This window comes from Hypomesus transpacificus, chromosome 2, assembly GCF_021917145.1.
Source record: "Hypomesus transpacificus isolate Combined female chromosome 2, fHypTra1, whole genome shotgun sequence".
NCBI lineage: Eukaryota > Metazoa > Chordata > Actinopteri > Osmeriformes > Osmeridae > Hypomesus > Hypomesus transpacificus.
Genome location: NC_061061.1, coordinates 6,035,849 through 6,060,507, shown reverse-complemented (window position 1 = coordinate 6,060,507; position 24,659 = coordinate 6,035,849). Strand labels below are relative to the sequence as shown.

Genomic DNA, 24,659 nt, shown 5'->3' with positions numbered 1-24,659 from the left:
GGTAAAGAGACTGAAGGATGGGTGGGAACAGTCTGTTAGAATCCTGCCGGCTTTCCTTAGGCAACGTGTGTGGTAGGTGTCCTGTAGGGCTGTAGGGAACTCTGCAGAACGGACCACAGCTCTGTTGTGGAAAAAACACCATACTGTTGTAATTATGAAGGTGGTTAATGATTCAATGAAACTTGTGATCACCTTTGTAGTACATGCTATATTATTGGAAACCAGATGCAAAGCTGTTGGCTGATTATTGTTATCCCTAAACAATGGTAATATAAGATATGTATCACCACTATCTTATATATATACAGTGCCCTCCAAAAGTATTGGAACAGTGAGGCCAATTCCTTTATTTTTGCTGTAGACTGAAAACATTTGGGCTTGACATCAAACGATGAATGTGAAACCAGAGATCAACGTTTCAGCTTTTATTTCCAGGTATTTACATCAGGATCTGATGCACAAATTAGAAAATATCACCTTTTTGTTCGAACCCACCCATTTGTCACGTGAGCAAAAGTATTGGAACATATGACTGACAGGTGTGTTTTGTTGCCCAGGTGTGTCCTTTATTTATTGCCAGGACACGGTACAAGTAGCCTAGGCATACGTAAAATTGAAAGCTAACGCTAATTCGTTTGGAATTTCTAGGCTATACTTGATGTTGCATGTTGATGTTCAGCCTATTCGATTTAACAACTTCAGAAGGACAAGACAGGCAGTACACTGTTATCCTTATCCAGGAATGTCGAACGAGTCCCTCCGGCCCTGGAAAAAATGTTAGGCCTATATCACGTTATGAACGCAGTCCTTACTTTCCTTAATGTGAGCACTTTATTGCAACTCGTTCGATCAAAATGCTATGTTAAATCGCGTCAAAAATAGCCAGTGCCGCCGCTACCATAACGCGCAGTACGCGCTGTGCGTAGGGCACCAACTCCTGAGGGGGTACCAAAAAATAGCCAACTGAAAAATCATCATAATATAGACCTACTTATAATACCGATATTATTTTAGTATAGAACTATTAGACACGTATATTACAAAACAGGTAGAACAAGAGATTTATTTAAATGCTCACAAAAAGTTACGATGGTGCCCCCCACCGCCCCAATCAAAACAAAACAAATAGGCTACACAGTCAACTTCCCAATCTCGCTGTGGGTGCCCTTCCCTCAGTGGGCTGACGAACTTTGACAGTTAGGCTAGGTAAACTTTTCTAAAATCGTCTTAAAACGATACAGGAGTCAGGGGAAGAAAAAAAGAGACTGCGAGATGGTGCCCGTGCATCACTTTCAGGTAAGTCCATGTTTCATCATTGTTAAATACGGGAAATGTGCTGCTAATTTAATGGTTAGCCTATGCATACACCTCAAACTTACTGACGTTATTGCTAATGTTAGCACACTCAAATATGTTTTAACTTAGGGGCAAGCTAAATTGAGATTTTACTGTGTAAACATTATCTATGCATTTTACAAGTAGCCTAACTGACGCCAGCCAGCTGTTACTTTCTTACCTACTGTCTGACAAGATTTTACCATTTGAAAAACGGCTCGCAAAATCTTCATTTTGTTTTTTTATGTTTATCTCCCTCTTCTATTTCAAAATTCTATGACGGAGTCTTATGAGATAGGGCGCCTACTCTAGCCTGTTAGTCCTCTAAAATGTTATATAACGTTGAGGAAATGCAGAAATGCACAGCAGAAGCTAAATATTGAAATACACCCAAACATATTTTTGAAATGTGTTTACATTTATTATTTTTCACCATCGCTTTGGCGCCCCCATGGAGCTGCGCCCCTATGTGCCACATATTGCGCATACCAACTTTTTGCGCCCCTGGGTCCGCGACACGAGCCTATGTTGATCAGTCCACCATTGTTTTGTTTTTTTAAATATATAAATTCGCTACACAGGTTTTTTATAGATTTTTTGTTTAATTTTATCAGTGTTCAGAATCTCACATTCACATACTTCAATTTTTCAGTTTCTATGTATATTGTTTGAGGTTTTTAATTAGATATATTTTGATTTGTTTGAGGTTTTTTAATAAAAGCAATATCGAAAACCAAATGTTAAAACTTCCTTCTATCCACACGCACGCACACACACACACATGTAGGCACACGCGTGCGCAGGCACATCAGTGGGCCGCGGAATACTTTTTAGTAAAAATGGTGGTCCCTGGGACAAAACCAGTTGAAAACCCCTGTATTAGAGCATGAAAAGTGATTTGAATGTAATCGGTTTCATCTTCTTTTAGGACAACGTATTCAAGAATGTATGCGTCTTATAGACCAAAAAGGATGCGCAGGCTCCAGCTCCAGACGTTGAGGCACAGAAGATATTTTGTGCCAGTTCCTAACCATTTGTGGCATATAGATGGCAACCATAAGCTTATAAGGTAAGGCTGAATTTTTTTCAGGTAAACAGTATTTATACAATGCACAATCATACAATACCTTTTTGTAAATAGGATACTATATTATGAACGCAGGCTACACATTTTTTAGAAAGTCTATGAGTTGTATTCTTCGCATTTGCTCAAATTCCTTGAAAAGATAAGCTCAGATAATAATTTTCTACAGTCCTTTGATTCTAGAGGGTCTCTCCAAGGCCCTCAAATGTCCCCGTATTTGCAGGGTATCCCAAATCAACATAAACAGGATTGTATAAAACCTTCCATACCTTCTCAATGCAAGAGTTTATTAAATGTGTTTCGTAGACAGATTTATCAAATAATTTAATTTGCAGTTACCTTCTGTGAAAGCACACAAGCAGTGTTTACTAAGGATGTTTTCCCAACATTATGTTTGATATGAACCCATACAGTTCTTTTAACTTTTCATAACAATGGTATCAGAAATATGTCAATTGATGTTGGGCCACTGTGCAGGCAACTCATCTCACTTGTGCTGTGACATAGAAGCAAGATGCCTGCCTCTGCATCTAAATCTCTAATGAAGCAACACCATTTAATATGAAAAAATAAATCCAGTGATTGAAGACTACTAATCTTTTTAACTGTTAGATGTTACCTTTTTGTGTACTACACAATGCCATCTTTTTTTTTATCACAGATGGCAAATTGTAGTTCATGGTGGCATTGATGGTTTTAGCCGTGTAATTGTGTACCTTACCTGCACCACGAACAACCGGGCCTCAACAGTGATGAGCAGCTTCCTTGAAGCCGTCATCACTTACGATGTGCCATCACGTGTTAGGTCTGACAAAGGTGGAGAAAATGTTCAAGTGGCACACTTCATGGTTCCCATCTCACTGGTAGAAGTACCCACAACCAGAGGTACAATTGTTTTAGTAACAATATTGTATATTGTCATACTTCTTCAAATCATTTTTTTTAAAGTGTTGGCAACGTAGACAACTTTAGAGATACATATTGTGAATAACACTATTCTGCATTATTTCTTGTTTGTGCTGTCCATCCAGGAGAGATGTTTTTGGGGGTGTTTTGGACCTCTTCTATACTTCTTTCTGCAACCTCAAAATGGAGGGCCTACTGAACCTAGAGGAAGATGTCCACATCTACGCACTACATTGGAGCTTTATTCCCCAAATTCAAAGGCACCTGCAGTTCTTCAGATTGAAGAAGATTGTTGGAACCACCATCGATGCACACTGAGGGCAATCAGTTACCACTTCAGCTGTGGACTCAGAATCAACGTGAGGGACATTACCCTCTTCAGGTTTGTACTTCAAACAAAAATAATTGTATGTATAAATAAGTATGAATGTAAGCAGCAATCAAAGATTATTTTAAATTATACTTGTTATTCTTTTATGATTGGCATTCCTTTAGTATATGGATAGAGAACACTTAAAAGGCTCATCATATTTCAATATGTAATCTCACATTAGGTTGACAGAGAGTATGGCATTGACTGGAGAGGTCCGTATGGTCACCATCATGGAGTCATAATACTGGAGGTACAGCTTCCAAGGCCCCTGACTGAGGTGGAAGTTTAGTTCGGCAAATATGCCTGTGTCGATAAAGAAACTAAATGTTCCTTGAAAAATGATTTGAACATGCCAAACTTATTTTATTAGGGTTGTAGTCACGTTTTAAAGCGATACAGAAAAATCTAGCTCCTTCATCAGGGATCCAGTGTTTCCCACACATAGACTAATTTGTGGCTGTGCGCCACAGAATCAACACCGGCCGCCACACATTGCGTTTCGTAAAACATTTTTTTTATCGCTATTTAGGTAAAAACACGCAGCGTATTCGTTCAGCTGCATTTCCTTTCCCTGCTCTCCCTCCGTCTCTTTCACGCACGCGTCTTTCTCACATACACACACAGTCACTACGTCAGCACACGTTAGCAACGATGCGTACGCCGTTCTAGTGAGACCGACAGCTACATCAGCGAGCCTTCAGCATTAGTGCCGTAGCTAAAGGTCTAGGAAAGTTGAGGCTACTTTTCGCTAGGTACCGACGGACATGTCTTAATCGAAGGTTCCCCTTCGTTCTTTTGGTGAGAAGTTTCAAGAGCTAACTAGCTACTTACCCGGCGTCATGGAGCCGACCAGTTAAATAGTTATTTAGCACCCTGTATGCAGCGTCGCTACCTGCATATGCAGAAATTATTTGTTTTTTGTTGATTTTGTGAATTATTTCGACCCCCCCCCCCCCCCCCCCCCCCCCCCCCCCGCCACATATAGCTTTCTAATCTGTGGGAAACACTGGGATCGTTCAAACGCACAATTTTGAGCCTCATCCCACCACCTAAATGCGTCACCGACATCATCAGGGGTACTGTGCCCTATCTATAATTCCAGGAATCTGTGTGCCACCAATTACCACATGCACTACATAGTTTAAGTAATCTGTATCTGTTCCACTGAAATCTTAATCACTGACTATCACAGGCACTATGCACTAGTGTTCTGTTAAGTACTGTCGTCAATGCTTTCATCAGTGTATATGAATTTCTTAAAGATAGACCTCTTCTCGTCAGGGATCGCTTCAATGTTGAATGATCACAAAACCAAAAGTACTTAAAAGCCTTTATTTCAAATTTGTACGTGTATCACAACAACTAACCATACACAAAAACAATAAGAGTTTGTAACATGTTCAATGACTAATGATATAATGCAAAAAAAAGAAACTAATGTAGAGGTACAAAAAAAAAAACACAATGCCACAGAACATTTTGCCAAAATAAAATATCTAAAAGGAGGCAACGCTAGTTGTAAATTAGCCAAATTATGGACAAATAATTTTAATTTGGCATTACTGCAAAAACCAAGACATGTGAAGTGCAAGGAGGATGAACTTGGGTGATGCGAGTTTACAAATGTATTTTATAATAAAACAGTACCTTTTCACAGCATATTTGCAACAAGTACATGATTTATGAAAATGAAGAGTTCTTAATCTGTGCCAAAGTTTGGCATTTAATGAATTTAGAAAAGTAAACTACAAAATACACACAAGGGATGAATGTACTGTGGATGCAAGCTTACAAAAAGTGAAAAGGAAAAATATGAATTGAAATATAAATATACCCAATACACCAACTCCTCCTCACTATGAAGAAATAAACATTCACTGCATGATTCTGTTGGTTGATACAGTAAAAGGCTTAAAAAGTCATAATGTTGAACAAAAATGACATACAGGGCTCAGCCAACAAGAAACAAAACAGTAAATAAAAACATACAAGTTCAGTAAAAAGTGTTGCAAAGCCTTGTCTGTGTGATGTCTAAATGAGGTGGAATCTTGGTCCAGCTGTTGCAATAATGTCACTGTAGGGCTCGGCTTGGTTGAGCTCGATGGCCTGCTGCTTCTTCAGAACCAGAAAGCTGTAGAACTTGGCAGCAGCCTGCTTCTTGTTGTTATTCCTGCTGAGATCCAGCAGGCTGACTGACTCTGCACCAGTCTTGGCCATGACACGCTGTGAAGAGATGCAGACATACAGATTCATTAACATTGCTTTCCAGACCACTGGAGCAATAATGTGCAAAAGTTTTTTTTTTTTCTGCCTCAAGGACCACTGAGCAATTATTTATGTTAAAGTAGAATATGTCAAGAAAGAATACACTAAGATACTGTTCTTTTCAGTCTCATGACAAACCAAAACAATGATCACATCACCTCTTATGGGATAGATCAACTCGATATTCATTGCATAATAGGGTTAGGTGTTTTACCTGAAGACCATGGAGCATCTGCTGAGTCCTCTTGTTCCATCTCTTCTCCTCCTGGTCCTGATCTCCACCCTGACCCTCTTCCTCCTGGATAAGAAAAATAAGGCATCCTTTTTATTCCCCTGCACTCTAAACCAATCGATTTATTACCAATTGTCTACCATTGTCTAGCAGAAATGTGGAATTCCCAACAGATTTGATTCAAGCTAATTTAATTAACCACCATATACCAAGTTCTTGCCCTTCTTAACGCAATGACAGAAAAATAACGGTAGTGGGTGATACCATCCACCTAGATTTTCTCACCTCCTCCTCATCACTGTCATCCTTCTTCTCCTTGTCTCCCAGCAGGTCCAGCTCAGGCACAAGTTGAGTGAGGTTCAAGCTCTCCTCTGGAGGCAGGTCCACCTGGGGTAGCTCCAGCCTCTGTGACAACCCTGAGCGCTCGGCCGCCTGCTCCAGGGAGCCCATCTAAGCACACAGTTGTATCATTTAACAGCTGAACCACATTACAGGGTTAGAAACGGAGTCAAGATGAGTAGGAACAAATAATTCAAAAGTACTTGTTACAAATGGCAAATAAACTTGAGAATCAATTATTTGGCATTCTCAGCAGCAAAAATTGAAAAAAATGCACAATGGCAAAATATATTCCGCTAACTTCTTAACGTGTAAAGGGAGACGTCAAGCATTTAATCCTTCACATATTTCAAACAGAAGTGACAGCATTGCCACGACATTTAATATACCGCTGCTTGGCCATCACTGCTTGAGTTCATTTTTTTTCTTCTCAACAACCACAGACTCACAGGCAGGGTGGCCTCTTTATCGTGGGCCTTGCGTTTAACACCACGAGGAGTTGATGGGGGGGGCATGACGGTCTCGTCCAGGGTGGTCCTGCTGCCCTCCATGGCTGAAGCCTGGAGCATACTGGGTTCCTCCATGATGGTCTGGTCTAAGGGGGATAAGATACACATCCATAGGACTCCTTCCAGACTTCTAACACCTTCAAGTACAATGTCCCAGTCTACCCATACCCTACCCGTCCAATACCTTCCAACACCATGATTAATGATGTCTGTGTATGTGTGTCAAGGCTTGAAATGAATGAACTTATTCACTTCGTGGCAGTGGTGCTCCCAACGTAGATTTTCTTGGAACACCCACCGAATATTAATTAATATATATTAATTCTAGATTTACAGGGCTTCGGGGGGGGGGATATATATATATGAATATGTAACAATTTAACACTGGGTTTATCGTCTCAAACTGTTTGAAAATCATATTTGGGCTTATTTCTATTGTTAGATGAAAGCCATCGCTCCAGTATTTGATCCCGCGCTATCTGCATTGCAGGACGGCAATAATTCCTATCAACCACAAGGATCCTTAAGATCACGATGTGGAATTAGCTAAAAGATGGTTAGTTATGTCATACTCGTAGCTGCCAGCAGATGTCGTTGTTGAGTTAAGGTTTCGGGCGTTTCAAAGGCCCCGACTCCAATGTTTCAATTGTCTCGGTGTTTAGAAAACTCTCGATTTGCCCATCACTGACAATAATACACTCAAATACATTTTGATGGTCGCACAGACAATTTCAGGAGCATATGCGACCAAAATGGTCGCAATTTCAAGCCCTGAGTTTTGCGTGTGGCAACATACCAATGACATCCCTGTGCTGGGACATGGCCTCTTCTCTTGGCACCTCTGGGTTCTCCAGCTCCTTCAGGAACTCATCCAGGCTGTCAGCTTCACCTCCCTTCCTCCTCTTCCTCAGCTCATCTGGCACGAGGGGCGTCAGGCAGCGGGTAAACATCTGGTAACACACACACCCCATCCAAGACACGAACGTTGACAATGGAACCCTTCAGAGACTAAGTGTTGTTCTAAGTGTGTGCGTGCGCTACCTTGAGCAGCCTGCCATTCCAGAGCGGCTGGGCAGGAAGGGAGAACAGCTTCTCCACCCCTCCGGTCTCCTTCCACATCATCAGCTTCTTGGTGGGTGGGGCCAGGTCTAGGGTGGTGACGATGTCAGAGTAGTCACTGAGCTGGGCACGAATGGTCTTGCTGTCTAGCTCCTTCACGCTGTCCACAATCAGCTTCCTTTTGCGCTTCGCCTTTGTTTCCTTCACTAATGGAGGTGACAAAAAGACCAATATCAAATTATAATTATTTAAAAACGAAAGAAAAGTTACTGAGTAATTGTGTTGGCAAACACAATTCAGCCCTGTAATTCCTCCGGGTTTTCCACAAAGTACAACACAAACTATAAACAAGGCATAACATAACTCACCAGTGATGTCAATTGGCTCCAAAGCAAAGGCCTCCTCCTCATTGTGGACCAGGGTGGTCTGCTCTGTCTGGTCTGCCATGGCAGGTAGGGGCTCAGCTGGGCCAGAATCTGGGCTGTCTGGTCCGGCTATGACAAAACAACAGGGGAGTTGTCAGACTGACTCCAAATCTGATGTTCATTCACAGTGTCAGTTTAAGACAATGTTTCACAAGGAAACCCATAAATATACTGTTCAGCGGATGAAGAGCTCACAAAAAAGGTGATTTGAAGGGTTTTACACATCAAGCATCACATTAGTCCGTTTCCCCCCTACTGTGGACTTACGGGACTGGAGGTTGTCAAAGTCATCCTCGTCATCGCCATGGTCCGGAGGCATCATCACACTCTCGGTGATGGCGGGGGGATCGTCAAAGATGCCGCCGCCGTCCTCGCTGCTCAAAAGCTTGTCCACTGAGAAACAAATCAAGGTTCGTACAAAAACTGTATGATGAAATTCCAGGACTTTTCAAGCACTATTTTTTGAGTTTTCAAGGACAACAATAAGAGATCTCATTTATCAAACAAACTTTAATTTACTCTAAATTCTAAAAAAGGAAAACAGATCAATAAAAATCAAACAAGATGGTACAAATAAGGTACAGCACATTGAAGTAGTCAATGGTAATTCTAAATATGAGAACATACTAAGAGTCACAGTACTTTCTGTGCATTAAAGAGCGGGTACAAACAGGTCATTAACTTATTAGATTCTTATTCAGTGCTATAACAGTAAAGTAACAAGTAAAGAAAAACATTTCACTTTCTCCCAATTAAACAGGAGTAATTTTAGTATTGAAGTATTCAAAAGGGTTTTGTCATGCAGTACAAATTACATAAAATAATTTGTTCTGTCAAATTATTAAAATATTTAATCGCATGAATGTCAGTTAACACACGATTAATCGCACATTTTTATCTATTCTAAATGTCCATTGATTTTTTTGTCCCATAATTTTTTCGCATTTTTATGCTCTTATCAACATGGAAAAGTGGATCGGATTGCTTAATGCAAATGTTTATTTTATTGAAAACATCTCTACTTCGGTAGGCTATCCTCAGTATTTGCAAGCTATCTAACCTGATACTGTATCTGAAATAAGACAAATAGCCCCGAGACAAGCTTTCACAGGTGTTCGCACCTTGTCCATTACTGTTTACATTGTTAGCAGGACTACTTGGTTGGCTGCCTTCTCAGCGTGAGAAGTACAAGGTTTGGCGTGAGAGCCTGTGAGCAGGGGCGATTTTAGGATCAGACCTCTAGGGGTGCTCAGCCCCCAATTAGAATGTGACATGAATACAGTGCCTTGCAAAAGTGCTAAACCCCCTTGCTAACATAAATCCCTAATTTCACTTGATAACATCTAATAGATTTATGTATTATTATTCAAAATATTGAATGAATGAAAAAACTAAGGATGTCCCTTTCTTCATGAACTACCAGCATCAAATGATAATAAAGAATAACAATTTTTGTATTATTTTTTTGGGGGTGCTTGAGCACCCCTAAAAAGGGTCTAAAATCGCCACTGGTGTATAGCCTACTTTACAGTTGAATATTAGCAGATATTTAACTATGTACATTTAACCAATACAAATGCTGCTAACGCTTGCTAGGTACATCACTGCCGACGCTAGCTAACTAGAAACTTCAACACAATTATTTTTTTAAATAAAATGATACATCTTTACCCGGACACGTGACTTTTGTGTATGGACAAGTGAAACGTTAATGTACTTGTCCAAAGGACAAGTGCCTCAAAAAGTTAATGTTGAGCCCTGCATTCAGAATTTGGTTGGCATCCATTTCGGCGTCTCGCGCTCGCCATCCACTCAAAACGTAATGTTAGCCTACTACTCTTTAGCCGGCTTGCAAGCCCAAACAAGTGTGTGCGGCGTACCTATAGTTTTGTTTCCGGTCTAGCTAGTTTCGGTGTGGTGTTGTAGTTTTTCTAACGTTAGTAGTTGCTGCAACAGCATGTGAAAAAAACGTCAAAGTTTGCTTGGCCAAAAAGAATGTTAATCGCGCAATAAAAAATGTTTACATTAAAATGGGTTTGCGTTAACACTGTTAATAGCGCGTTAAACTGACAGCACTAAAAATCATTAACTGTATTTCTGTTTGTCTTGTGTAGAAAAGCCCTGTTAAAGTGCTAAAGTGTAGGTTGTGGCAGATTTAACAAATCTGTTTAAGTTAATCTTTGTCTTTCAGGGACCTTCTTAAACTATTAAATCTAATTATGCATTCTCTTGGTTTGGACGAGGTCTCAGCTTCAGTGGCCTTTTCTATTTCTAGCTCCAAGTGGGCAATGTCAGATTCAAGCCTCCTCTTTTATTTTTTTATCTGCTCTTGGTCTGTGTATTTGGTTCGGTCTCGGCTTTCTTTTCTCTCTGCTTGATGAGAGAACCCTCATATCTTTGTCGTGCTGCTTTACAGCTGGCAATCATTCTGGGAGTGATCTGAACTTTCTTAACTCCTCCAACACTTGAGACAATCACAAACAACTCTCTGTAATGCATGGCTGATGTTCTTTCTGTTTTCGGTGCTCAAGGCTGCATTCACAGAAAATCCACGTTCCACAGTAGCCTGACCATGTGATAAAAGAAGCACAGTTTCACTACCTATTTATTACCTATTTGAGTTAAGCTTTACCCTGCAATGTTTCTGAAAAGAAATGGTCAGGAGTGTGTGACTGGATATTGAAGTCCCTAAACTGACAGGTTTTTTACATTTAGTCATTTAGCAGACACTCTTATCCAGAGCGTCTGCTCTGGCTTAGCTTTCTTGCCACTTCTTCTTTAATGAAGGTTGTGTACTGCATTTGAGCATCATCACACTTGCTTTCTGGAAATCTTTTTAGGTCAACTAAATGGTTCAGAAGCCTTTTGAACCTTCGTTCACATCCATCAGGATCATGGGCCATGGCGTTTAAACAGGTAGTTTCTCACAAAACGGGAGCGAATGTGGGTTTTGTCCAAAAGTCTCTTTAAGAGTTGAAGGAAACAACGCCTTCCATCATTTCTGAATTCCGAAATTCTTTCACTCACTTTCCCCGCCATTTGTCTGAGATCTCTGTCTATGGACAGACCTAATGCATCCTAAGCTTTCATTTTCATACTTGAACATCTTCAGTGGGTCTGTCATAGTCTCCATTACATTAATTTTAAAGTATTATACTCATTACAGCAGAGATCATGTCTACCCAGTCTGAGGTCATAAATGGGATCATGGGTCTATCAGTCTGATACTTTTGTAGATAGCCTTGCACATGCTTTGCTACATAGACAAAGAAATGCAACTTTGCAGGGAGTAGTGGATCCTCATAAGCTTCTTTCGCTACTGTGAATGTTTTACACTTTGGAGTGGTAAACTTCTTGTCTGCTTCTACTGTTTTCACAAAGGTTCTTAGATGAGGCAACACCTTTAACGCTCGAGGCAACCTCAACATTTTCCACCCATCTGTGAGAGCAGAACTTCTTTGGAACCAGTGATGAACCAGTTATTGTGACATAAATCATCCCTTCATGCAGGTGTATCATGACACAGGCGATAAAATGCAGGTAACTGGTTGTCAATGTGCCAATTAGTTTCAAGGAAGGCATTTTGAAATGCATTGTGTACACTATGTAAGGAACATATCCCAATATCAATCAGTTGTTTGTCTGTACATTCAGCCAATACTTTGATATTTTACATTGGCCCATCCATTGATATCTGAAGATTACTCAAATCAAGCTGTTCTGTCAAGTGCTTGAAATGTTCCAGACATTTCTCTGCCGTACCATGCCCCATAAAGGCAGAATCCAGGTAGTGTGTGGAGACCTTGTTTGTAACTGAATCCAGAAACCTAATGTGCACATCCATCTGCTTCAGCTGAAGTTGCTTGTTAAGAGATTCATCAAACAACATACCCTGAATCCGTTTTCACTTTTTCCAGCAGTTGCAGCTTCACATAAGGAGCAATGTCATGATTAACCACAAGCTAACAATTTTGCTATCACACTGTCTGGAAACATTAGAACTCTTTTTGGTATGGATGAGTATTGATACGATTTTAACAATTCTGATTCCTTATCAATTCCTGCTTATCGTTTCAATCCCTTATTGATTTTCTTATCGATTCTCATTGGGCAAGGCGGGTGGAAAAAAAAGAGCACAAACTGATTTATTTACATTCATTTTTCTTTTATATAATTTTCTATAATGCTGCACACCATATACAGTATGTATACATACCAGTGTTTCCCCTACGTTGATTTTTTTTAGGCCGTTTATCAGCAGTGCTTGTTAGAGTGCATGTCGGAGAATAGCGCAGTTGAGATTGCGTGTGTGCGTCCTTGAGAACTGTAAGTCGTATAACTTATGTTTGCAGCCTGTTATTGTATTAGTCTACAGTTATTGCAAATTTAAGTTAACTGGTGATTTTCGTTGTTTGTATTCTTCCCCTGCTAGTATAATTGCATGTCTGTTGATTCGATAGCAATTGCTGCCCTTGCTCACGTTTGTATTTTAGGTGCATTATTATGCTGAAGTAGTTTTTATTAATAGTAGGTATATTGTTATTATTTGCTACAGAATGCTTAGCCTATCAAGATCAAATGAAGCCGACAGTGTACATGCTTTTGAGTACCTTGATCGATAGGCTAGGCTAGTGACCATTTACAATAAGTTGTTACGTCAATTATTAATTGGCAGCATATTTCTGCCATTTAGAACATACTTTAAGTAGCCCAACTGTATTGCTTTACGGAAAATAGGACAAAAATATATGGAATATTAAATTTGTTATTACATTAACTTACTCCAAAATATAGGGTTAAAACTTTATTTCGGCCGAAGGGGAGGGGGGGAGGGGCGGACAGACCTGCCCCCACTGCAAAAAAAAAATCCTAGGGTAAACACTGCACAAACATTTACATTTCCGTTGCTGTTCTTCTCACTTGTATTTGACCTTGGCTGAAAATGGAAGATTCTATAACAAAGCGAGCGTATTGTTTAACAGAATGGCCAATGTTTGACACCGTCATATTTAGGGCTGTCCCCGACTAAGATTTGTATTGGTCGACCAAGACTCGACTAAAACATACCAAACCAAAACAAAGCGCAGATTAACGAAAGGGAAAATAGTATCACCTTTTCTTTTAAATTATGTTTTTAAGTTGGCCAAGTCTGAAATAATATAATCAAACATTTCTGTAGAATATTTAGCTAATTCAGCAATGATGACAAGCGGGAATCAGATTTCACACTGCCATACAGAAACTCGACAAAAAGAAATCTTAGCATATCGACCAGAAAATCAACTAGTCGACTGAGTGGGGACAGCATTAGTCATATTATATGATTTGACCTTGAAAAATGGAACGTGAACGTTTGCTGATAACACAAGCTCCTCCAATAATTAACATGAAGTGATCAATAATGGGAGACAAATGCCTGAGCCAAAATGTATGCTTCAAACGACGGGACATAAGATAACTTGATTGACTACACACAATAAAATTGCTTCACACAGTGACAAGTTGTTGTGATCACTTTTGAGGAGTTTAGCTCAACCTTGGATAGTTAAAGATTAAGCACGAACGTTAGCTGCGCTGCTGCATGCATCGAACATGACATTCAAGTAACTTCATTCAATGCTGTGCGTTAAAATGCTTCATATTTGTTGAATTTCCTCCCTTCGTCGAAATATACTTTTTACACGCGTTACAAGTGGCGTTGTTGTCATTTTGTCATGTGAAATACAGCCAAACTTTAGAACGCTTCTGCCTAGTTGCCATGTTTGCTGCAGTCTGAATAAACTATAAAAGTTTGCGCATGCGCAACGACACAGAGAACCGTTAAATAATTTGGCTGACGATTCCAAGGAATCGGTTCACTGGGAACCGGCTCTAAACAAGAACCGGTTCTTGATACCCATCCCTACTTGTTGGAGTAGTGGGATGTAACACTCTTTAAAGTCAAAAGAATTTCAGCCCGGCAAGTATCATTGTTTCTGACCCAAAAATCCAAGTCTCCAGATGTTCCACAAGGTTTAGGGTTCTGCAAAAGATGTACAAATTCAATTACACCAAATGTATTCAGTCATGGAAATCTAGCAAGCATACAGTGTTGGTTGTAACAGTTACAAAGTAATTATTTTAATGCATTCTAATGACTGGCATTATAGATATAACTTAAAGTACCCAAAATACAGTATACAACTTATTGAAAAACAAATGAATTGGGGTATATGTTGAACGTCACATGACTAAACTGGAAAACAGGTCTCACCACTTTCGCTGCTGTGCTAACCCAACGGTAAACCCAGCTAGTTCACACAATCAACAATAACATTATTATTATTCTGAGCATTTTGGGTGTTTTAAATTATTTAACTGTGAAGACCGTGTATTTATCCAAACCGGTTAAGTACCAGATGCGGGAAAATCTGAACAGTGATTTTTACTGCGTACCTCAGTGTGAAATGTCCGGAGACCCATGCAAAATCAAATCAAAACACTGGTTCGATTCCAGGCTCTGGCAACCGGTCAATATACACATTTGGCCAAAGACCACCGCAACCTTTGCCTGTAAACAGTGATTCTGACTGTCAGAGACCTTTAAATAGTCCGAAACGGGCAAAACTAGCCTGGCTAACGGAGGTTGTTTTCTCAGCCAGGCAAATGGCGAATGAAACAGGCTTGCTTTGAGAAATCAGAGACCCTGGCTATCTTCAGCAGGCTCGTATCTACAAAAAGTAGTCCTCCCTGACGTTTTTGGTGTAGAATGGAGTGAAATACAACACTGAACACACTGCCAGTGAGTGACCCAAGTCTAACTCTGGCTAACGTCAAAACAATGTAGTCTAGCCCGATAAGCATGATCATATGCTAACGCAGACCAAAGAATGCCAGAAAAAAAAGAGATGGTGCTTTAATTAAACAGAAAATATGAATCACAATTCAAATGCTTACCTCTTGCTCTGGGACTGTGGGGGTGAAATATTCTCGGACAGATGGTGGTCCAGTGCGTGCAATTGCACTGACATGACGATTTTCTTGCATGTGACTCTCCAGTGCCGATTCGCCCATGTTTGAAATTGAGGGATTTGTGGCATTGTGCACGATGCACACTTTTTGGGTCTTCAAGAAGCCAATTTTTATATGCCACATCAGGGCTCTACGCTAATGTTTTCACCAAGGAGTACATGTGCTCCTAAATTAAAAATTTTAGGAGCACACAAATACATTTAGGGGCACAGTGTTTTTTTTAAATTGTATTTGTTTTTTAAACATAAATTAAAATTTTTAGGAGCACACAAATACATTTAGGGGCACAGTGTTTTTTTAAATTGTATTTGTTTATTAAACATAACTTAACACAGGGGCGTCGTTTAAACTTTTTTACAGGGGCATGTGCCCAGTATAAATCTGCGGTACCCCAGTAAAATCTAAAGTTTGAGTTTTAACAAACCGAAAACACAAAGCTTGCATTAACTATAGATGTCCCTTCCAAAGCTGATATCAAACTTGCGTCCCTGAACTGTTATATAGTGGGTTAAGCGAGGGAAGTTTCTATAGCCTAATAGTGCATTGTGTGCAACAAGCTTGGAAGAAGGGATATGAATAAGGGACTGTGCCCCAGTACAGTTTTTGGTCTAACAACACCACTGATTTAACAGTTAATGCCAGACCACTAGCAACTTTCACTCTGATAGAACTAGAACAAATAGTTTAAGAAACATGTATATAGTTATAGTTAATATTTTCTTAAAATACTGGGACATTATAGACTATATAAGCATGCCACGGATTAAAAGGCTTGGTAGTCAAAGCTAGGTAGACCCAGAGCCATATAAAAAAAGATTTGGGACATTTCCATAGACTTCCATTGTGGTTTAATCGAAGAAGGCAGAAGTAAAGAGTGTCATTTGCGACCTAGTCCCAAACATTCAACCCCATTCATGTTCAGTGTTATCAAGTTAGCTGATTTTGAAAATAGTTTTAAAATAATGCAGTAATTTGATAAATTTACCAGCTAACTTGCTTCGTTACACTGAACATGACTGGTGTAATAGTTTGTGAAAGACCCATAAGACACTTATTTCCGACGAGGCAAAATCCCAGAAAAATTTGGAATCCTTACTGGACGCATTTTTTAGGTCTCGAAAAGAGGACATGTCCGGGTAAAAGAGGACGTCTGGTCACCCAAATTTTATATAGCAAGCTTTACTTCAAGTGTATTGTAAGATATAGCTTGTTAGATTCTAAATGCACATCTGATTAGAGCTAGTTACAATGAATTGCAGATTAAGGGGTCCCCCATCGTCCAGCTAGGTGTCAACGCTCAGCAGGAATTTCAGGTCCACTCACTTAAAACAAACGACCCTCTCACTGGACATATTGCATAATAAAATGTTTTATTGAATGCAATTGATCTGCAAATTTGCACTACTGCACTGTACTCCACTTAGGTTAGATTAGGTTATAGGGTTGTAACAGTTTTTTTTTTTGTGTATTAGGGTTAGTATAGCGTACTATTTATTGTTATCTGTAATTTAGGAAGTTTTAGTGTTAGGGTTAGTATAGTCGTTTATTTATTGCTATCTATATATTTAGGAAGTTCTCTTATCTAAGCTCAGCATAGATGTAAATTTGTTCTGTGTACTTATATGTTATGTTATGCCAGGTGCTTGCGTTTTGTCTTAAGAATTTCAGTGCCCAGTCTAACCTTGTGTTGCTCTGTGCACCTGACAAATAAAAGACTTGAACTTGAATTGGTTGCCTTGTATATTCTGTTCTATTTACCAAACTCCTTCCTTGTCTTAAATTGAGCTACAGTATGTAGCTAGCATAGCCATTTCTAGCTCTGCTTGACAATACTGCTGCCTGCGTAGTGTTATAAGTTAATGTAATACATAAATGTTAATAAAGTATCAGACACTATACATAATACAACACACCAGTAACCAATTGATATTATGTGTTAATATACCGGAAATGTCAGTAAATCGAGATGCTGCTACTGTCTGTCCCGTTGAAAAACAAACAGGTTGCCAGCAGTGGGGTGTTTTGCAAGCTAATTGAACAAAGTGATCATGTTTGGGCGATATCAAAGAGTGTTGTAACTTTCTTTTTAAATGGCTCTGGCCCATTGGTTGTGAATCGTTGCTCGCGCGTCATTATGCTATGTTCACATCATGGAGTCGCGACTCCTTCACTTGCTTTCCATGTGAAATCAATGGTGCTTCACTTCATCGCGCTGTGGTTCCGTTTATTGACAACAGCCCGTCACTCGCGCACTGCTCGTAAATTATTTTTCAAGTTCGCACATACATATTTTTAGGCAGTGTTGCCACAACGGACCGAATGGCTTCGCTCACATCTTTCTCCGCCGCCATTACGGAACTACAACACAAACTAGCGCACGACATCAACGTCATCGTTCTCAGCCACTCCCTCTGTTCGCTGATTCGCCGGTAGAAAATCAACCTGAAAAATCTGACTTGCGTACCGGATGGCCAGACCTAGTACAGAAGCAAAATCCAAATTGAGCGGAAGTACGCAGGAGGGCAGAGCCAGGCTAGCATTTTCCAACCATGCTGCATTAAATTTGCACTTCCTCGGCATTTCTTCGTCTTCAGGGACGTGTACAGGTACATGATATTGTTGCCCGGACAACAGACCGTTTGCCCTGATTGGCTGATCTGCCCCCCTGGAGAGCCTAAATAAACTTTTTTTATGTGTGGCTGCATCAATACGATAAGCCCATAATTAGTTAAGTTAAATACAATTAAATTGTGATATCATCCAGTTCTGTGTTAATTTGTTTTGCTACCATAACGTCAGCGTTGCCCTCTGCCCCAGTCACATGACATTGTTTGTATTCTCACGCTGGTACACTACGAGTGAAGGAGGGAAAACCCTTCCACTTTCACTTGACTTTTTGAAGTAATGGAGATAATGACAAATGCCCGAAAGTAAAAATATATATTTTTTTATCCACTTGCTGCATCATCTTGTAACCTTTGCATCACGTTGTGTTACCTTATAAGTATAATCATGCTACGTTACATGAACCAAAGCCTTCATACTACTAGCCCATGTAGCAGTAGCAGGCTAACGTAGCTACGTTATGTCCAGTCTGTTACATTATTGTTGCTTTTTTGAGCTTGTATGAGAAAGAAAGTGACTGCGGCGGGGGGGCTGTTTTCATGTTAGGAAATAGCCCCTCCAAATGTCTGTGCACGTGTGCTCCAGGTGAGTGACGTCAGAATGAGGGCTGAGGCATTCATTTTGAGCGAAAAGACTAAAACTTCAAAATTACTTTGTAAATTCATATCGTCTTTAAATAATTCAAGCACATCGTCATTAAAGGGGCGAATGACAGTTTTTTTGTTGGTATTTCACACTGTTTCTTAAGGTCTACAAATAGGATATGTAACATTGGTTGGGTTGAAAATGGCCCGGGTGCTGTTCTATGTTCCCTGACTGATCCTCAGAAATTTTCCTGGGAAAAAACACTAGCTTTTCTCCTTTTAGGGTATGCTCATTAATATTTAGATGAGCTGCACGCTGATTGGTTGGTTTTCAATGAGTGAAGCTGGGGATCAAAGACGGAACACGGCCAACAGCACTCACTGAAACACTGAAGGTGGAGACTTGAAATAAAAACGCGCAAATAAATCTATTGTGTCTACACAACACTTTAACAGATTGTCTACATATCATTTGAAATGATAATGTTAGTGGTTTACAGTTCTGTTGTGAAAACAAACTCGATTGACTTAGGTGGGTAGAACGTTACAGCTTAGCAACCAAACTATATTGTGATTTAACTCAGCTTCAGTTAGCTAGTGCTATGCTCTAGATATCTTGCTGAAAAATTACCTGACAAAAGATCTGGACAATCATGCATCGTGAATTATAGATTTACATAACATGGGTTATCTATTTGAATGAAACACAGGAACATCAAACAACGTTAGCCCCATTGCCAATAAACTAGGCTGAATCATCACACATTTTACCTTTTATGCTCTTGCGTTAACCAGCCAAACTAGTTACATGCACAGTCTAGGTGTTTTCACTACCTAGCTGTTCTTGCATTCCTTGCAAATCAGCGTTAATAAAAAGCAGATTAGTATAGCTAACATTGACTAGACAGTAGTCTAGTGGAACGGTACACTGAAGTCATGGTTCGGTTCGTACCGCTGTTCAGACATCACGGTTCGGTATGAGTTTGGTACAATGGGGGGGAAAAGCAAAACAAAAATGCAGAAGCAGGGCTCCAGACTAACTACTGTACATGCAAGCCTTAGCTAAATGTATGATGCGCTTGTCGATCAGTCCTCCTACACCACGACATAGGCTACTAGCTGAGCAACAGCGCAAACACAGGCAGGGATATAGTAGCAGCAACGCCGGCCCTGGTCCCTTACATATACAACAAAACACAGACATTGATGGAGCGCGAGTTGTCAGCTGCACCCTCCGTTTCACTAACGACTGATGGTTGGACTTCTGCTACCGAAAGCTACCTCACGGTGACTGCTCACTTTATTGACTGAGCTGGAAATGAAAGCGTCAGTTCTACAGACACGGCCCCTGTATGAGCAGCACACAAGCACTCACCTAGCTGAGAAGCTACAGAAGGTCGTGGCAGAGTAGAAACTAGAGAGGCCTGGAAATTTTGAATTTATTGGGTGTGTACAACATCAGCACACGTTAGCAACAACTCATAGATACTACGCTCTGGATAAAAGCGTCTGCTAGACTAAATGCACGTTCTAGTAAGACAGCAATATCAGCGAGCCCTCAGCATTAGTACCGCAACTAAAAGTCTAGGAAAGTTTAGGCTATTTTTTGCTATACTTACACTACGAACATTCATATTTAGCACTAGCGTTGCATAGGCTACGTCTTTAGTGCTGCTGCTAGCTATCTCTGACTCACTCAGGCACAGCTCGGCTACACAGGTGGCGGCGCCAATCAGTTTCAGAGCTAAGGCGGGGCTACAGATTGTCCCTAAAGAACACGAATATCTTACAGTAGTTCCGCATTACATTAATTAATTTGCACGCGAGTTTTATTAATTTTTATACCGTGTATTCTCCGTGCAATTTCACGAGCCGAACCGTGACGCCCGTACCGTACGGTTCGGTACGAATACATGTACCGTTCCACCCCTACTAGACAGGCATGGCTGATGTTTGTCTCAACCGTAGCGTAGAAGATCCCTGTGCAGTTCGACCCTCAACACTTTTTCAAGGACGGTTTTGAAAACCTGGACAATGTAGAGCATGATTTGCTATGAAGCTGTTGCTGAAAAGAGGTGCGTTCTGACCTTACGTTCATTACAACCGCAAGCTGTAGTATGATTTTGTCGGTAACAGTTATTAGCAATGCTAGCGTATTCTGTATCTAGCACCTGCCTTTCTCCAGTTCTGTCAAATTGACCATCTGACAGGCGTTAACAATAGGCCAGACAGCTATTCGATTTGTGTCTATTTTTTCGGGAGCTTCCCCTCTAATGCCGACTACAGCTAGTTTAGCTAGAGTCATTTGCTAAGTAAAGTATGTTTATGTGTTTAGAAACGTATTTAGCATCCTACCTATGCTAGATACAGGAGACGTTAGCATTGCTAATAACTGTTAGCGACAAAATCATACTGTACTTACAGCTTGCGGTTGCAATGAGCATACGGTCGGAACCTCTTTTCAGGTTCAGTTTCTTGGCAAATCCTGCTTGAAATTGTCCAAGGTTGTCAAAACTGTCTTGGGTGAAATGTTCAGAGCAAATGAATGATTGAGTGTCAAACTTCGCCGGGATCTTCTCATAGACAACAGCAGCCATGCCTGTCGAATGTTTGGCTCCTTTGGAAGACTATGAGTGTCAACCTTCCCTGTACAGCCTGGAACACAGCATTTACGACCGTGGTCCATTTTCAATATCCTTGTTATAATTCAAATGTTCCTCTTTGTAATTCCTTAGAAGTAGCCTACACAGAGCATCGCTTAGCTAAACTAGTATCGGAGATCTACGCTACCTCGGGCTGGTAAGATACTGTGTAAGATACAGACCAGAGCCAAAAAAGGCAGTCCTCGGACTGACGTCAGTCCGGTGGCTTTGTTGAAAAGCTAGTGTTTTACAGCCAAATTTTTTCCTTTTGAGATTTGCATAGGAAAGAGGTGTCAATGGACTTTGAGGTTCACTATATGTTCATTTTACCCACTAACTGTCGTTATTCAACTATGACAAGGTAAAATCGGTTTTGCAATCAATCGCCCCTTTAATATGACTGTTTGCAAGGGTTTTCAAGGACTTAAATTTCAAAAAGTCGAAACACTTCAAGCACCTTGTACGAACCCTGAAAAATATGCAAGTCTAACTGTGCATGCCGTGGGTCACTTTAATACATAGATTCAATTGTTCACCATGCACGGTCGGTGGGTGAATCAGTTTATACTGTATAGAAGCTGGTGGCTGTCGTACCTAGCATCCCTCCGTCGCTGTTGCCCATAGTATTGTCTCCGAAGTCATCATACTCCATGTGGTTTGACTTGTCAGGCAGGTGGGCTGGGCCAGGTTCCGTTTCGAGGAGCAGATTGGAGGCGGTGGAACCGTGGATGATGTCCTCCTCAAAGGCACCCTCCACTCTCATCATCTCCCGGTCATCCATACCAAAGTCAGCTGCGAAGGGTTAACCAAGTTGGTTTAGGACATGTTTGCAAATAACCTCAAGCTCAAAAATAAAAAAGGTTAAACTGTTGTTTGTAGTATTCGTTTCTGTAGGGTTAGTGAAGGCCAAGGGAGACAGCCAGCGATGTCTCATCCACTTACCAAAGTCGTTATCTTGCATCAGACTGAGGTTCCCCACATCCTCCCTCATGGTAATCTCCTCCACTCGACTCTGGTTGAGGGTGAACTGCTGAGCCACATCTATGTCACTGCAAGGACCATCGATCATTAGATCTCTAATTGTCACACACACAAACTCAATGTTTTAAGTGTTACTTAGATGTCTTACTCAAGATCAGGTAGTGGTTGGTCAAAGTCATGGAACTCTTCTGGCAAGGTGATGGCATTGTAGGCTGCCTCTCTGTTCTCCTCTGGCAAATCGACCACACCTAAAATACAGAGACAACGTTCAGACTACAATATACTGGGTACTTAAGCCTATCATCTACACATATTTTCAGATACAACTTTCAGCCCAAGCCAAGCATAGCTTTTCAACATCACTATCTCCCTTCAGAAGTTGTACCCAGATATAATAGGTAACTAGGAATAGAGATCTAATACTGGCCCATGGCCCCGGTGTCTTGCCTGGACGGAAGGCCATTTTGATCTTGATGAAGGCCTCATTACAATCGGCTAGCAGATACTTGGCCTTCCTGTGGTAGATTCTAACCACGCCCAGCAACAGGTGACCAGATGTGCGCAGAGCCATTTTCACCTAAGAACATATAATTTCATTTTTAATTGGATTTAAATCTTTTTGAACTTATTTTAGGACTCATTTGTATATAAAAAATGTTTCACGGTTCTTCCCATACCTTGGGTGAGATGATGCTCTCCACACTGCTCTCCAGGTTGCATTCAAACACGTGAGCCTTGGTCAGCTTCTTGTCCCAGTGGGCCGCCAGCCAGATCTTGGCTAGCGGCCCCCTTTTGCTGAGGACAAAGTGGGCGTAGAACATTGCCCCTGTTCGTGGATCTCACACAAGGGGGCTACTCCGCCTAGGGTAAAGATTGTGCAGAAAAACAGAAGTAGATGAAATGTCTGCAAGAGAAGGCATATGACTTCGAACCAAGACAATGATCAAAATCAGTCAATACATAGAATTTGAACTTCCAAGTATTTGATAGCAGCCGTTTTGATGAAAAAACATGCATTCCCCCTGCACATTTCATGACTTGAAATGCCATGTAGAAAGTACCCTACTAAATAATGGGATTCTAGATAGTTGGGCATAAAGCAAGCTAGCTGATGGATCAGCATAAACGTGTTAATAAGCGAACAAGTGAATCACTCCGAGATTTTGTCAGCCATCTATGCTACCATTAGCTCAAGTTATATTGTCTGAGCAGCCATGGGCAGTTTCAAACGTCAATGTGCGCAAATCTAAAGCATATTATGAGAACCGTTGTTATTGTCCGCGAACTAGTCCGATTGTAGTTAACTAGTTAAATAAGTCGATGTCGAGAGATGAGCAAACTAGCTAACTACTTTGGGGTCAGCTAGCCAGGGCTAGGTAGCTAGCTAGCCTTTTAGCGAGGTAGCACCAGCTAGGTAGACTAGCTGTCTTGCAAAAGATGGCTTCGCAAATAATTATTAAAAACTCGCCAACAATCAAGTACTGCAATAAACGGTTAACTTTTACCTATATACACAAAGCTACCATAATAAACAAATGCATTACACTGGCAACGTATTTAACGAGACATGAAAAACGCGCGTGCTAACTACATAGCTAGCTTATTAGTTACTGTAAACATTTTTTTGCGCCGCAACTCGAGCTACCGTTGTCGATAGGCTGTCTATTCAGTGGCGTGGAGGCCATGATTTGTAAAACTCAACAGTTCATGTTGTAAATGTAGAACAAAAAAACACACACCGATTCATAAACGGTGCAGTTTAATCTTCACTCACCTATTCGACCCCCAAATTAAAAATAAATGTTTATGTTATTTCTCCCTGCCAATTCTCGCTTGTTGTACTCATTAATACAACCAAGATGGCGCCAGTTGCCTTCCTCCCGCTCAATATCCTTTTAAATGAGCAGGATGTTTACAGTCAAAAATGGCGAAGGAGGAGTCTGTTTGTCTGGCCGAAGCAAACGAATGATAGGGGGCGACATTGTATAACTCTTAACAGTTAATAAAATCGATTAAAAAGCAAGTGTTACCAATAATAATGTCTTAACTTAGTATGTATAAGAGAGCTTTTGATTGAATTACAATGTGAGCATCAGTCCATCACTGTAGCAGTTTTAGGTTCACACAATGGGTTAAGAACCAAGCAAAACGGGATGCAGGGTATGGAGGATTATAGGGTCCAAAACTAAATAAATAATTACTTGGATAAATAAATAATTATATAACACAAAACTTAAATAAATGACTTATTATATAGTGAAATGCCTAATTGACATACAAAATACATAA

General features: G+C 40.4%; 1 protein-coding gene across 2 annotated transcripts; it reads right to left on the bottom strand.

Annotated features, from left to right (window-relative positions):
* Positions 1-5,016: 5,016 nt before the first annotated feature.
* On the bottom strand, positions 5,017-24,280 carry LOC124474746 (double-strand-break repair protein rad21 homolog A-like). Of its 2 annotated transcripts, none has more exons than XM_047031166.1 (14): positions 24,110-24,280; positions 23,048-23,231; positions 22,818-22,947; positions 22,519-22,618; positions 22,332-22,438; positions 21,984-22,181; positions 8,795-8,920; positions 8,471-8,596; positions 8,085-8,308; positions 7,840-7,993; positions 6,984-7,129; positions 6,481-6,645; positions 6,178-6,261; positions 5,017-5,921 (listed from the first exon to the last, which is right to left on the bottom strand). In XM_047031166.1, exons 2-14 carry the CDS (start codon positions 23,189-23,191, stop codon positions 5,730-5,732), a joined length of 1,896 nt encoding a protein of 631 aa, XP_046887122.1. In that variant the 5' UTR covers positions 23,192-23,231; positions 24,110-24,280; the 3' UTR covers positions 5,017-5,729. The 2 variants fall into 2 exon arrangements, with proteins under 2 accessions (XP_046887122.1, XP_046887114.1); XM_047031158.1 differs by having other exon boundaries at positions 24,145-24,280.
* Positions 24,281-24,659: the final 379 nt, after the last annotated feature.

What these genes read in the sequence shown, in the direction of transcription:
- LOC124474746 (XM_047031166.1), bottom strand. Translation starts at nt 23,191, where the DNA reads ATGTTCTACGCCCACTTTGTCCTCAGCAAAAGGGGGCCGCTAGCCAAG. An exon ending in CAGCGACGGAGGGATGCTAG is followed by an intron (nt 8,921 to 21,983) that starts GTACGACAGCCA and finishes TTTGTTTCTCAG; the next exon opens with TGGACAAGCTTTTGAGCAGC. An exon ending in CTTTGACAACCTCCAGTCCC is followed by an intron (nt 8,597 to 8,794) that starts GTAAGTCCACAG and finishes GTTTTGTCATAG; the next exon opens with CCGGACCAGACAGCCCAGAT.